This window comes from Adiantum capillus-veneris, chromosome 25 (genome assembly GCF_014529385.1).
Source record: "Adiantum capillus-veneris isolate H3 chromosome 25, ASM1452938v2, whole genome shotgun sequence".
NCBI lineage: Eukaryota > Viridiplantae > Streptophyta > Polypodiopsida > Polypodiales > Pteridaceae > Adiantum > Adiantum capillus-veneris.
The window spans coordinates 142,237,390-142,253,329 of NC_140955.1; the positions used below are offsets into that span (position 1 = coordinate 142,237,390).

At 44.2% G+C, this 15,940-nt stretch overlaps 1 protein-coding gene across 1 annotated transcript; it reads right to left on the reverse strand.

Annotated features, from left to right (window-relative positions):
• Positions 1-9,287: 9,287 nt before the first annotated feature.
• LOC147425771 (uncharacterized) lies at positions 9,288-11,638 on the reverse strand. Its single transcript, XM_086499940.1, has 3 exons — positions 10,739-11,638; positions 10,514-10,648; positions 9,288-10,395 (listed from the first exon to the last, which is right to left on the reverse strand). Exons 1-3 carry the CDS (start codon positions 11,419-11,421, stop codon positions 9,468-9,470), a joined length of 1,746 nt encoding a protein of 581 aa, XP_086356066.1. The 5' UTR covers positions 11,422-11,638; the 3' UTR covers positions 9,288-9,467.
• Positions 11,639-15,940: the final 4,302 nt, after the last annotated feature.

Sequence of the window (15,940 nt, forward strand, 5' to 3'; positions counted from 1 at the left end):
AAATCTTGTATCTGCTGAATTCTAACTCTATGACGATGGAGATAACAACAACGCGACAATGCTATGCTGAAAATGCAGATGCTAAAATCTACAAATAGCCGGCAAAATCTACAAACGCTTGCCGATCTGATTGTGCGGTTAGGATCTGCTTCAAGAAGAAGAGATCTGCTAGGTTTGGGGATTGCAGTACGGATTTTGACTGTTGGAAATGCAAAACGCTGATGCTATGGGCTGAACCGTCGCTAGGAATCTGCAAAATGCTACGAAATGCAGCAACTAAAAAACGCTAGATGATGTGCTGAAAAACTGCTAACATCGGGCTGATCCGCAATTGCAAACGTTGGGGCTGATCTGCAATTGCTAAAAAATGTTGGCTGGTCTTTGGTGGCTAAAAACGCTAGGTTTCCTTCCCAATCTTTGCTGAGAAGGTGCATTGGTAGATGCTATCTGCCGACTCTTCCACCAGAAAGTGCTAGTGCTAGCTTTTCTTATATACTTGCTTAGCCAGTTTTCCCTACCTAGTTTCCCAACAAAGTCACTGAATAATAAGTGAAAATGGCTAAAATAGGGAAAAAGACCGCTCAGGTGGAAGACGAGGTGGAAGATCATCCTGCAAAAAGAGATGCTTAAACTTGGTAAACAAAGTTTAATACCTGTCTGGAGCCTGAATGCTCTGGGGAACTAGAGAGGCATAGATGAATGCCGCTTATGCTTCTCGTCATAATTCATGCTTTCTCTGCACATGAGAAATGAGAGGCAAAGAATGTAGATCCTCCTCAACACGAATGATAATGGGAGAGTCACTTTTGGCATTTAATATGAGAGTGTTGTCCTCCCAACCAATGAGAGGGTTATGCTCACAAAACCATATAATGCCCAAAAGCATATCACATCCTGAGAGAGGAGACATGACAAATTTCCTACAGAAGGCATCTTGTTGAACTGTAAATAACACATCAAGCCACTCTTGCATGATGAAAGAGTCCATACCGGGAGGGAAGCTAGACACCTCGAGAGGAGATGTCAGACTAAACTCTAGGCGGGCTCTCTCTACAAGAGAGGCACTAATCACATCATGCATACTGCTTGGATCAAAAAATATGGCAAAACACTGACCCTTCACATGACCATAGCACTTCATGATGACTCATCAATGTGTGTGTCAGAGACATGAGAAGATTCAGTTTGGTTCATTAAAGTGCTTGTGGTTGTTGCGGGTGCCTTAGGTTCTTTAGGTGGGGCTGTCTTAACACTAAGTTGGTAATGGGACACTTTTATGTCCTGTTAAGTGACCATTTTCCTTGAATTATGTCAAGAGTTTCAAAATGGATTTTGAGGTGCTATCTGTCTAGAAAGTTGTCTCATGAGCTGAAAAAAACTCGACATTTTTTTGGAATATCAATTCCATCTTTAACCTTGTCCTTGCACAACATTTCACAACCTAAACTGTGTGAAAAAATGGGTCCTGTTTTTGGCTTTTTTCAACTTTTTGCAACTATACCACTCTATAATTCATGTTTGTGAGGTCTATAATGCTAGAGAACTATCTTTAGTAGTCCTCAACATGTCCTGATGCTTCTAGGGAGTCCAAATTACAAAAATTGTCAAATCCTGTTTTTAAGCCAATTTTAGCTCTTCTATGATTTTTTTGGTGGCTTTCATGATATCCAAATTCAATTTTGATTTTCTATGTTGCATATTGTAACATAAAGCTAATATTCCTTGAGTTTTGGGGCACCTAATACCCTATTTTGCATAGTAGACAACGATGGCTGATTTTTCCAATTATAGAAGAAAACGAAACATTCTAGTATATCAAGTATAGCTTTTTCAATATTGTTAGTTTCTTGTGACAACTACATGCATTTTGTAGTTAGTAACCATATCTAGTCATAAGGATCAAATTTGGCTAGATACTGAATACTTTCTATGGGATTCTACAACTCATAATGTTCAACCTAGTTTTTTCATGTTTGCTGTATTTAGCACTTCATCTTTGTCCCCAAGATTCCCCTTGGTAAGAGATGTATTATTCTTTTGACATGCTCCATGGCTCCTTATGAACCTAAAGGACAATACGGAACTAAGAAAACATGCATATATTATGTGTATTGAGTGTGGCTATAGAAACTTTGATGATAGGTTTGCAGAATGGTAAAAATTCAACTTTTTTGTACCTATTTCTTTTGGCAAAACAAAAAATAGTGAGTGAGAAGAAATCATATGTTCTGATCACCAACCCATTGAAGTGAACTAGGGAATTTATCTCAAGCCCTACAAAAATCCCTAATCTTATTTTTATGCAACAAAACGTAAGAAATGACTGTTTTGATGAAAATGTACTTGTCCATCAACTTTGGAGGCTTGGTGTGACCAAAAGATGAGAAATTTTACAAGTTTCTTATTTTTTCCATGTGTAGTAGGCCTTGAACTATAACCTCATGAAAGGATTTTACAAAATGAGTGGATCTACTATGGTTTTGGAGGTTTTTTTCAAAACCCCGAAAGGACACTTTTATGTCCTGTTAGGTTACCAACCTAGTGTTAAAACAAGTCGCTTTAATGTGACCCTTGACATGACATTGATAACAACAACCTTCCTTAGCATAAATGACTTCTTCTTCTGCCATTATGTATCCTCCTATAATTCATTTTGCGGCTTTTTCATCCGGGGCTAGCTTAGGTTTAGCATGTGTTTTAGCTTTACCCTTAGATTCATTTGTGAGTTCTCTTTCAAAGGATTAGAGGAAGATTGGCTAGAAGAGTTACCGTTCTTACCATTCTTAGGGTTCTGAGAAGTCTGAGAGGTACTTTGAGACGACTTGTTCTCCTTAGGGTTTTCCTTGTTGTCCTTCATCTCTTGGGAGAGAGCGAGTGCTACTGCCTTGTTGAGATCCACGAGGTCGAAGACTTCTGCATCAAACTTGATATATTTGTCCAACCCAAAAAAGAAAGCCTCTTTGTGCTCATCATCCGATTTGCATAATTGGGTGCCAAGCTACAAAACACGAAATTTAGAAAAAGATCTAGCTGGCATACCATTCTACTTGAGATTGCACCACTAGGTACTGAGGAGGCATAAACCGCGCCTTGAGCTTGTCTTGGAAGTCAACCCAATTGAAGGAAAGGGGCATGTCTTTGTCGGCTTCCTCTAGGTGCACGATCAACTGTGCCTCTTGCCATGCACGATACCAATTAATGGCATCACCGGCAAGGTACATGGCTGCCATTAAAACCTTTCTATTCCATGTCTTCTTAGTTGTCACAAAATAAGGATTAAATTGATGCAACCAAGAACGAATAACGCTAGCATCCATCTTACCATCATACTTACTGAATGTCAACTTCTCGATGACGAGGTTGTTGGAGTCCAAATCTCGGCTTGTGCCACTTGATGAACCACCACCATCTTTGGCCGGCTCGAGTTTCAAGGTGAGTATGTAGGACCAAATCCTGCATGCGTTGGTCTCTTTGCGCCTCACACTCTAACTCCAAGGCCGCTCGTATGTCTTCGGCCACTACCCGTTGGGCTTCGTGTGTTTGCTCACACTCAAGCTCAATAGCTGCCTTTCTTTCTTCAACCACCAATCTTGCTTGCTCGCGTCCACGCTCCAAAGCTACCCTTTTTTCTTCGGCTACCAAGCGCGCTTGCTCGTGCTCACGCTCCAAGATTGTATTTCTTTCCTCGGCCACTAAGCGTGCTTGTTCACACTCGCGATCCAAGGATGCCTGTCTTTCTTCCCGTTCGTGATCCAAGGATGCCTTTTTTTTCTTCACGCTCACGATCCAAGGATGCATTTCTTTCTTTGTGCTCACGCTCCAAGGCAGTGCGTTGTGCTACTTGTTGTAACATCATGTCCATCATTGTCTTGACCAAAGCCTCCATAGGATTTGGTGCAATCCTTGGCGTAGATGGGGAGGGGGGAGAGTCGAGAAAACCTCCTCGTGGGGAAAATACTTATTCGCCACTTCCATGCTCATCACCTCCATGCTAGGTATCCATTCCACTTTGGGTGATGACCATACACTAAAGTCTTGGGTTCTTAAGTTCACGAGGAACTTAGGTTCTTGTGGTTCTTGGGTTCTTGGATTCTTGAGGGTCTTGAGTTCTTGAGGTTCATCTTTAGCTTGAAATCTATGTTAGAGAAGAATCTTCTCTTACCCGAGCTCTTCTCTTTTCCGCGGGCGTACCCCTTGGCGGCCTTGCACTCACACCAAGGTTGCTTTTTCCCACCTCACATCGATTGGCCGGCCGCTAAGTGCACAGTCCGCTCTCAATGAGTGAAAAGAGAAACAAGGGGAGACTGGACAAGCCCTTCTTTCTTGGGTTTCATGTCACTCTTCAAAAACACAATTAGGAATTGATACACCCAAGTGGACTTGCGTTACGTGCGATCGCAACAAGCAAAAAAAATTCTTGTTTTTCTTTCCTTGAGTGATAGAGAACACTACCAAAGCTCTCATACCAATGTAAGGTGCAACAGAAGTGAATGTTGAACTTTGCTCAAGATGAGTGCTCCGAATTGTGCTCAAGGGTTCCTTTTACTTACGGAAGGGAGAGCCTTCCGTTCCTTTAGTGAGAGAGTGAAAATGATCCCAAACAAAGTGGATAAACACTGTGCATGAAGGTGCCAAGATTGAGAGAAAGAGAGAGAAGAATACGACACCACAAAGCTTTTTTTGCAAGCCCAACTATGGCCAGCAACCTTAAGATCAACCTCAACCCTTACATCAGTCTAGGGCATGTCCCACATACAATTACTCAGGGTATGGTCAGCCAAAGAAAGTAGACACACCCACATGCACACAAGGACCTGGTCAAGTCATTGGTGTCATGCGCGCGCGCGCACACACACACACACACACACACACACACACACACACACACACACACACACACACACACACACACACACACACACACACACACACACACACACACACACAGCCTGAGTGAGAACTAGAGTCGATCTTCCCCTTCCCTGCTGCATGAATGCTATTTGCCATTGGGGAAACTTCTACACAAGAATGGGTCACCCTATCGCTAGCTCTAACCCTTTGCCGGGCTAAAGGAGAAGGTGCATGTACTCTAGCACTCTGGCAGGATGGAGGAGAACCAGGAGAACGAGCTAATTTGTCCGCCCTCGACTTCTTTCTTGGAGGCATGTCAATGAGATCATCCGAGATGACTGACTGAGCTTCATGAGCTGCAGGAGAAGCTCGAGACCGCTTCCCCCCATCTCTCTTGCATGTGGCCCCTGCACCGGGCTTCACTCCATGCAACATTACCGCACCACTCTTTGTGTGTAACGTCCAATGAAAACTATGTCAAACGTATTTTTTGAAATAAAACATTTCGAAAAGACACCCTCATTTTATGCTTACAAGAGGTGCTTGTTGGCTCGTGCTAATTAGCACAAAAAGCATGTCAAGTTAACATGCTTTTACTTGCAAATTGGTTGCAATATATCCCGAGGGAATATGATGGATCTCGTATAAATAGGCATACACATCATCGATTTTGAGCATTGGCAATTAGCATCGTCTTGGTATATCGATCTCAGCACCGAGTTTTGCTACTCGGCTTCAGCTTGGTAGCGGCTACGACTCTCGACATTTTTCCTCGACATAGGTGACTACGGCTTTGGCGATCGCTTTTGTCCATTGGCAAAGGCGGCATCGACCAGTTTCTCTCGTCTTTGACATAGCGAGAGAAATTTTGCTCCACTCTAGCACATCTTTGCCAATGACTCCCCTCCCATGCCCCATTCCGAAGCGGTTTGGCTCCGATGGCATCCCAGCTTCGATTTGGCCATTTCGATTTTGCACGGTTTCCAAGTTTTCCAGTTTTAGCAGTACAGTTCAACACATATCAGCTTGTGCTTTGCGCTTGGTTTTTTATCAACGTGTTTATTGATCGACAACATCGTGCACCAGTTTCTTGACAGTTTTGATTTGCTCTTTCTTGTAGTGCAAACTATGTATGATTGTGTGGGGCATTCGAGAGAGCAGTTTTTAGCACGGTTTGTGCTGTTTCATGCTATGTATGCATTATGCGGATACAAGTTGAGCTAGCTATATCTGATAGGTAGCAGGTTCACAGGTTTATAACTTTTTTGGACAAGTACAGGCCCATAAAGCCACTCGCCAGGGTTTTGGCAGTGCATGTATGCCATGTGTGGATATGTTTACTCAGACACCGAGTGTCTATGCTTTATGCAATATTAGTGAGGTTTTTTGAGTTTTCACTCAATTTTTAGGGGAAACTTTGTAGGATTTTTCCGAGATTCTCTCCATGTTCTATGCCTATCTGCAACTTTACTCTTTGATAATAGTGATCGAGTGTTCACTCTCACTTGGATAGGTCTTTTCACCTTGGAAACAATTTAGAGTTCATGTACCCACTCTCGTAAGAGTGAGAATTGTGTATGCTTGTGTGGCTACAAAAAGACAATCATAGGTTTCACAGTTTTTTTTGCAGACTTTTACATGAAGTTTCTCTTGTGCGAGGTGCTTTGAGCTAGTTTGCTCACTACTTGCGTATATGGTTATGCGCTTCATGCTCAGTTGAACTGTTTGTCCCACATTATGCGCTTGTAGTTTGCAGATTGTGGAGTTGATTTTATGCATATGTGAGCATCATATTCGATGCGATTGATCATGGGTTTCATGATTGTGTAGTGGTTGAGTTATCTCCCACTTTGTTGTCAGTTTGGCATGGCTTATGGTAGAGGTTGTGTTTGAGTTTTTTTCTCAGTTTACAAGGGAGACTATACCAATTTTCTCCCAGGTTTTCTCACCATATTTTGTTTGCTTTCTGTTTACTTATGGTTGCAGACATGTGTGATAGTTTAGAGTCTACAATGATGACTTGTGAGAGATTATGGTCTCGTACTTGCCGATATATGTGATGTTGGCATTGTGGTCACACAAGGCACAACATGCGCCATTGTTTCAAACGTAGAAGACAACAACGGAGGTCTATGCGTGGTGCAAATGAGATTTTGACACATGCTAGAGCAGTGGCTTCATATGCCAGCAACAATGATGTCACATTTGTCTTTATCAGTCCTCCTGATTACATGTCTTTGAATGCCACTTCTCCTCGTTGGTTGCTAGATGAGGATGCAGTTTTCCATGTCACACCGTATTGTGACTGATTTAGCACCTTCTCTAGTTGGAGCTTTAGTTGTGTACACTTGGTCGTGATGATTTGGTGTTTGACATAGAGGGTGTAAAAGATGTTTGTTTGTCATTGCCTAGTGGTGCATCATATACGCTACGACATGTGTGCTATGTTCTGAGCTGAGACATAGCTTGATCTCAGTGAGACGATTAGAAGATTTTGGTTGTCAGACACTCCTTAGAGAGCAATATTTCCAAATGCATTTCGGTTCATTTGTGATTGCTAGAGGAGCACGCAACAGCTTGGTATATCCTATGCATGTGTCTGAGTTTCGAGATGGCATGGTCTCGATTTTGTTGCTCGCATTCTTTGAGCAAGAGAGGAGACATGTCTTTTTTGCGGGTCAGCTCCACCATGCTCACGAGACAGAGCATTTAGCTATACAAGATGTGCCAGTAGACTCTATAGAGACAAATAGAGCGGCAATGCTCTAATGAGACACAACATGTGTTTTCAGAGTCTGTGCAGACAAAGGTAGAGCGGGTCTACTCCCTAGAGACACAATCAGAGATGATAGACATGGAGTTCTTTGATATGCTCATGTTAGAGGCTGATGAGTTGATGTCAGGATGCACAATTCCACCTATGGGTGAGAGGGACGTAGCCATTCCAATGTCAGCGTTGACACATCCATACGCGATGGGTAGTCCTGATGATGCAATACATGTAGATAGCGGAGGGGAGGCGAGTACAGCCAGGTTTGCACAATTTTTGTTAGTGTTCGGACGTCTTATGTACGACCTACTAGTATCGAGGCCCAACCTAGCACCTGTAGTGGGAGCATTTTCAACAAGGATTATTAATTGTACGATGACTGACATTAGCATGATGCATAGTGGACTTTTGCATACCATACAGAGTAATCTGCGATATTTGGATGTATGCTCTATAGTGGGTACACACGCTTGCCTATCCCTAGAGCCGATACGATTTCATGTAGATCGACTTAGCGAGCCAGTGGGCGTAGGTTGAGAGAGTCTCTCACCCGTTTTCTTGTACATACTAGTAGTTTAGCTAGTAGGACCTACTTATCGACACGTTCGCTTTTAAGTGGGAGATTGTTGGGGTACAGGCATTTGTGCCTTCCTCGATCACCCAGGCTATGGGCGCCCATCCCCACTGACCACTTTATTTTTGTACATATACCAAGAATAAGGAGTAGCTTATTTGATCCCTATTCCACCCACACATTGTCTACTCTCTCCTTCTCTCCTCGCACGCCCCCTCCGCACCGCGCACACACACTCTTCACTTGTAGCATATTTTAAAGATATCTGTGATCGTTTTGTTAAGCTATACAACACACCAACCATGTCAAAAGGAGCATAAGATTTTGTGTCTTACAACTAGTCATATGTTGAATTTTGTGTTAGGATTTCAAGGGCTCCCTATAAGACACACAATGGCAAATAGAACCCTTCTTGATGGAAGGGCATATTTTCATTTTGCCCAAGTGATGAGGAATATTACAAATTACTTAGAGACATATTTGATGAAGAGTGTAAGAAGATTGTAACTTAGAGACATATTTGATGAAGAGTGTAAGAAGGTAGGATGATTGGTAAGCGATACAAGTGACATTTCTATTTACAAGCTTTCATTGTGGGCCTAAAAATTCTTCTCTAGAATTTTCAAAATACATCTACCTTACATACTACTTTCTAGTCTTTCCAATGATGTAGCATGTCTATGTTTTCTAAATTAGATTGGAATCTTAATGTATTTTCCTTTCCATTGACCAAAACCCTCCTTTAATTTCTAGTCCTATGTAAGGACAATTTCACAGAAGTTTTTCTCTAATGACAGACTCACGAATATTTTGACCTTCGTATGACAGGAAAAATGCCTTGACAAAAGCATATGGCCATCAAATACTAGCGCACATTGCTAGTCGATGTGCCCGATTGGGTACATTTTTAAAATACAAAAAGTGAATTTTCACTGCATAAGAGAGTCCACCTTGCATGAATATATGCATCCTTATGTAGTCCCATAACCATGTGTATGATGATAAAAAATCATGGGTAATGTTTATCACTTCTCGTACTCAATTTATGTCTCTCATATGTCAAGGTTTCCTAAATTACATAATTTATTGTCTTACCAAGATTAAGTAGATCACATGCTTAAAGAATGGACTTGTGAAAGCTGTCTACATTGTAGACGTGTTTAAAGAATGGACTTGTTAACGCTGTCTACATTGTAGAGGTGCTAATGGGTTATGTTTAGGAATTTAAATAATACAAAAAAGAATGAATGTCAATACATTGTTAGAGAAAAATCAATTGAGATGTTTGAAATAATCAGAGAAGAGATTGTCATTATCCATATCATCGTCAAATGCTAGGGTGGAGCCTGCTATGCCAAGATGGTGCTCTTGTTGACTAGGTGATTGCGCAAGAGCAATGCCAATATTTGGTGATGACGACGCGTTGATAATGGTAGCATCTGTTTGCTCATGACTAGTTATTGCATTCATATGCAATGTACTTGAGCCAGTAGGCTTGGATCCAATCAATGATCCATATAAGTGAGGATTATGTTGCCTCTCATTCACTGCATGTAGCAATTGCCCTTCATTTGCTAGAAGCGAATGTCGTCTCTCAGTTGCGAGGCTCTGCTGTTGCCTCTCATTTACTAAGAGTAGTTGTGGATGTGTCTCATTTACAATGGCACTACCATATTGAGAAGCCTTCATGAAGGGCCTCTTACTCGGCATCTCCGGCCTTGAATTGTGCTCGATGTTGGACCAATCCTCCAAGGGGTTGAGCACTCGACATTGCTCTTGGGCATGTTGCTGTAGGGTGGTATCAAGAGACGTGCTTATAATGTCTGTGTTCATAAGTTGATGAAGTCCACTAGAGACCAATGAGAGTGTAGTTGAGCTTGCCTTGGGTAGCGCCTGAGTTGACGGCAGTGCGGGGCCATCCTCCATTATAAGTGAAGCAGCGACAGTGGTCATGGGGTGGGAGAAGTTTATTAAGCTGGCCGGAAGCAAGGAGGAGCTATTGCTGGCAAAGTTGAATAGGTTGCTTAGGCCTTGAGGGAAGGCCAAGGGCCAATACTCTTTGTCGAGCTCAGCAGATCGGCATGTGTGGTAGCCTTTGTAGATAACGTCAAAGAACATTTGTTCCTCGTCACACCTTTGGACTTGTTTGACGGCGGGGCAGCCAATGTCTGTCTTGCAGTGTGTGCACCTATAGTAGCCCCTGCAATTGAAGCCTTTAATTAAGGCTGCTGCCCTAATTGACCCAGGCTCTATATATCCCCTGGCGGCACCTCTCTAAATCTTCAAGGGGAAAACAGAAACAAAAACATGTATCCTACCTGGGATGCAGGGCCCCGTGGATGATTTTCTGCCCATACTTGCGCCACGTATGGCCGTCATCTGGAGGGGTGTTGCTCTCAGCGCTCTCCACACTGGCAGCCGCCATCTTCAGCGTTACCTTCGGCAGCAATTTCCTGTCAATTAAATTGCTATCATAGATTAAATTGTGTCGTTGGGCGACGTAACTAGCAAATATGGACTAACGAAACTGTCCATCTTTATACCTTTTTCGGCCAAGGACAGCCCTCACTGCTGGATTGGCCGCGAACGGGGTGGTGGCTTCATCAGCAGAGGAGGAGAGCGGGGCGGCGGAGGCGGCGGCTGGGCGCGGATGGGGTGACCCTTCCGACATGTCGCTGGTTGTGGTGGCGCTCAGTTGTAAGGGGCTGTGTACTCTCAAGGAAGGCGGGCTACTCATCTTTGCCTGCTTTGCAGCATTGGTGTTCCGCAGAGGCAGCGAGAGAGGCTGGGATTTCATGGGCGTCAAGCCACTGACTGGTGGCGGCGCTGCTACGCCAGCTAATTGTGTAGAGGGCGAGCAGCTTGGGCCCAGAGCTTGCTGGCGGGGCGAGGCAGTGGCTGTAGAGAAGGTGGGGGAGAGCTCCCCCACCGGGACAATATTACCATGTCGAACATTGTCAGACGAGCTCTGTAACAGCAGCTTCACCCCCTCATTGAACGCCCCAACTACCTCTGCCGCCGCCATTGCCAAGCTGCTGCTTCTTCTGCTGCTCATGGGAGCCATCGCCGCTTCCCCTGATGTCACCTCCATTAGCCTGCCCTCTGGAATGGATCTCAGCCACTCATCGAGCTCTCGCGCCAATCTGCACGCTTCATTCAGCTGCTCACGGAGGCGCTGCTCCAGCTGTGGGTATAAGGCGGGGTTCTGCACCACATTCTCGCCCATCAATCGGCGGTGCAGGCTGTGGGACAGTGCGGGCAGGGCGTTGCAAGATTGTGCCCAGGACTGGCAGGCTGAGAGGTGCAGCTGGCGGCTGAGAGGTGCAATCAGTCTTGGTTGTTTGGGGGCTTCTTTTGTACGTGCCCCCAAAGCTTAGCAAGACAAGAGAACGAAGAAGCTGCCCCTGCACTAGTACATGTAGTAGTAGTGGCGCCAATTTGTGTTGTGTGGCGCTGCAGCTGCTTTGACCCGGCCCACCTCAACTCGTTTACATTTTCAAAAGTAGAGCGTCTGAGCGTCAAGACTAGCGAAAGCACGAGGCTGCGAGCCCCCGTTTGAAAGCCCAAGACTCTTGACCGTTTGACCCCCGCCTGCTTCACGCAGTCCTTTCCACGTTTGACCTTTGAATGAATGAGCCACGAAAATTGAACTTTGCAAACAAAGTTCCTTAATATTTTACGTCTAGCACGACTAGAACAACCATTTTCTAAACCCGAGGTAAATTGCGTTTTGCTCTAAATTCCTCCAATTTCTTAAAGTAAAGTTTTACATTGACTACCCTAAATGTAGGTTTGTCTTGAGCATATAAATACAGATAATAGGCCATCTAAAGGTGGAGGTAGAGGGCCCTAAATATATAGACTCTTTGTATCCGCAATTCGTGGAAAGGGTGTGCCGATAATCAACAATTTATTTTCGATGGGGGGTGCACCTCCTACAAGCCCTTATAACCGACTCTCATTGCTTTTGCGTGCGTCCTAGTTATGCACTAAGTTGCGTGATCGGCTAGTGAGAATTTCTTTTCGTGTGAGCCAGTTGAAGCTGGTTTTCCCCCAACCCAAAAAAAAAAATAAAATCTTTGCATTAGGAACTTTTGGAGGTCATTTGTAACGAAGTTGCTCAAGATATACTCTCCAAAAATTGGAGCTTGGTAATTTTTACAATGAGCTCCAATCTTGTTAGAGTTTGAGAAAGAACCTAGACGAATGGTAGTGGCCACCAATGATGTTTTGACAGGCTCTATAGAGTTAACCTGAGTTTGTGGCATCTCTGACTCTTGGTTATGCTTAGATGGATCCCTATGAGCTTGTGGATGCCTTGACTCAGGTTGTGAGCAGGGGTTACCTTTAATTTTTTTGATATCTTTAATATAAGTTCACTCACTTTGGTGACCTTTGCAAAAAAAAAAAAAAGACATCTACGCTTCAAGAATTAGGGTTTGGAGTATGGGAGCTCTTCACCTCTCACGCAAAAACCAAACACCTCTTTCTACCGAAAAAAAACGTGTGTATGTCCATCTTTGGCATGCTCATGCCTTTTTGCTTCCAAGTTTTGTCCTTTAGGCTTCCTCCCCAAGGCAAGGTGACTGGGGGCAACGATGACACTGTCATTGCCCTCCAACTTCGCTCTCAAAAGGGGTATTTGCATGGCCAATCGGGACCCGCCCGTGTGAGTATACTGTTTGCCTGTAGCCAACCACACATGTGGCCAACCGCCACCATGGGTGTCGCGGGCCACCACAACAACACCAAGTAGTGTGTACGTGGGAGGGATGGCCATGCGCCATAGCTCACTAGGGAGGGAGCTCCTCCAAAGGACGAGATCCCCTCTTGCGATGCTTAAGGGACGCACCCCAAGCTTGCCAAGGTCCGTTGAACATGTGGGTTAAACTTGCTTTCCATATGGAAGCTTGATCGCTCATCCCCCTCCTTGTGAACCATTAAGGCCCTTCAAACCCTAATCTTTGTGAGAAGCTTGCAAACTTGATCATAACTTGGTCAAAAGAACTCCAAACTAGGCCCTATAAAGGCCGATCGAGCCAACTTCTCAAGGCTCGCTTCTCAACACTAACTTGGGCTCGTAAATTAACAACCACTTGCATTATATGACATGTATCTTTGACCTTTGAAACCCAATAAAAGCTTCACAAATAAACCAAAATTGATTGTTTCTTTTTTTGGTTTAGATCAAATTGAGCCCGATAAAGTCCGGCTAGTACCCGCTCTTGTCGATAATATCCAAAGCCTCAATATAGTCAAAAATATTCAATGCATTACTGTGATGTGGCACATTTATAATGTGAAACTAATATATCTACGTTACCCTTAATATTCAATCCATTAGTGTGATGTGGCACATTCACTACAAGAGGTTGTGTGCTCTTGTGACGCTGTTAGCGACGGAAATACACTGGGTTTTTATAACCCCCAGTGTCGCTAAAACCGTCGCTAAGAGCGTCGCTATATGCGTCGCTATATAGAGACTCTCATAGCGACGGTTATAGCGACGTTTACACTGAAGACTATAGCGATGCTACAGAGCCATAAATAGCGACAGTTATAGCGACGCCCGAGAGAATTTTTTTTTGGTTCAATGCCCTGCCACCCATCAACCATATTGTACTTGATTCACTTTTTAAAAAAAGTGCAAGGGTAGATAATAGACCCAAAATAGTCACCCACAAGACGCATTGTTTACAAAATTGACAATTGTACACATCATAGGCAAAATGAATTGATTGGCAAATGTAATAATGACAATTGTACAACATCATAGGCGTAAAGAATTGATTGGCAAAAGGAACTCCGGTGACAAATGTAATAATATACATGGTTCAAAAAGACGTAAGCTATGAGAAACCCTAAACTAATGCTATCTAGCTACGGCTAAACTGATGTCGTCTAGTCAGACGTCTCATCGCGTCCAAGCGGCGTATCTGTCGGATTCTGCAAAAAAAGACAATAAGACAGCTTTCAGTAAGTATAAACATATAACGACATTTATAAAACAATACAAAAAATAAAAAAGAGTAAACCCTAATACTAACCATGCCGCCGCGAGAACTGAGAATGTCCATCAGGGCGTTTAAGCCCTTCCTGCCTGCATACTCGCGCTCGTACGGTGTGGGATCACGTCCTGTCATTGACCACTGTCAAAACATACAAAGATTTCATTATGTTAGAATTAAAAAACTCATAAACCCTAAACTATCGAACATAAAGAGCAATGTGAAAACACTTACAAAATCGGCCTCAAATGATGCCCATCCACCGCTCCCCAAGTGGTGCGAGCTCCCTGCCTCTACTCGCGCTCTGGCTGCATCCTTTTGTTGCTTCCACTTGTCGGGATTCTCGCGCGCTGCTTTCTTCGCATTCTTCCAATCTTCTTTGGCTAGCCAATCTGGCCTGTTCCACCCATTCTTGATTGCTTTTTGCACTTCGGAACGCTTGTGTTTGCAGTATTCGCGCATTCGAATCTTCATCAGGTCTTCATTGAAGCGCTGATCCCGTGTTGGAACGGGAAACTCATCATGAAGTATGCTGATGACTCTGTTTTTTAAATCACTTGGTACTTCACTCCATTTGTTTAGTATGTAGTGTCTAAACAGCTGAGAGCAAAGACCACGCATGCGCGAGATCACCTTCTTGCCGTCATCATCCATGATGATGCCGCCGCTGAAGTCGATGGAGTAAGACAAGCCCTCTGGCCGGTGACGCGTGAACCTGGGTGTCCCGGCAGGGGTCTCTAGCGGCGTGTCGATGGGGGTACGGACGTCAGGTGTCTCCACCGGCGTCTGGGCCCCGAAGCGAGGAGTGTCGAGAGGGGTGGCTCCTGGCGGAGTAGGTAGAAGTGTGTTGCTTCTAGGAATAGTCAGCCGTGCAAAACCTAGCGTAGATGGCGATGCTGTGGCTGGTGTGGGGGCGGGCAAAGAAGGGGAGGGTAAAGAGCCTCGTCGAACACGAGGCGGTGTGGAGGCATCGGTGGCGGAATCCCCACAACAACCGCCACCGCCACCACTAGAGCGCCGGTGTTTAGACGAGTGTGAAGCTCGTCTCGTCGACGCCGAAGCTTCGGAGCGCGCCGAATGCTCCGAAAGAGAGGGAGATGCGGATGGAGTAGAAACGCGCGATGATGCGCCAGAGCGAGGACGCTCCACGTACCACTGTCTCTGCTGCGGTGACAAAGAAGAAAGAAACTCCTCATCATCCATACCTGCATTTAACACACGAATATTTAAACTTAATATTGAATGAATAGAGTAGACAATGACGCAAAGACCATTAAATACAATGACGTAATGACGCATATAAGTACAATGACGCAATGAATCGAGTGATAGAAGAGGCAAGTCGAAAACTCAGAATTTTCAATCAAAAGATGTGAGCGCGAGTAGAAAAGAGCGTTATACACCATGGAAGGTACTTAGAGAGCCAGAGCTTTTACAACACGGAGCAAAATTGTTCAAATACAATATTTGTGGCTTTAAGAGATCTCTCTCTCATCCTCGCATAACTCAGCATAACTTCCTATATCTATATAGAGCTCTCCGTTTAAACACATATCCTCTGTTTCATTTTGTAGCTCCTCTGCATGCACCCCATATAGAGTAGTAGCATCTTGATGCTCGTTTGGCACCACCGCAGCGGCTTTTGATTGAGCATCTTCTCTGATCTCCTCCATTGATGCCGTTGTGATTGGCACATGGTAGCCTTCATACGTCCTTGCACTACGAGGGGCTACCTCT

Coding starts and splice junctions, on each gene's coding strand:
- LOC147425771 (XM_086499940.1), bottom strand. CDS start 11,421: ATGGGCGAGAATGTGGTGCAGAACCCCGCCTTATACCCACAGCTGGAG. Junction 10,649..10,738: donor GCTGTCCTTGGCCGAAAAAG/GTATAAAGATGG, acceptor TTTAATTGACAG/GAAATTGCTGCCGAAGGTAA. Junction 10,396..10,513: donor CACGGGGCCCTGCATCCCAG/GTAGGATACATG, acceptor CTTCAATTGCAG/GGGCTACTATAGGTGCACAC.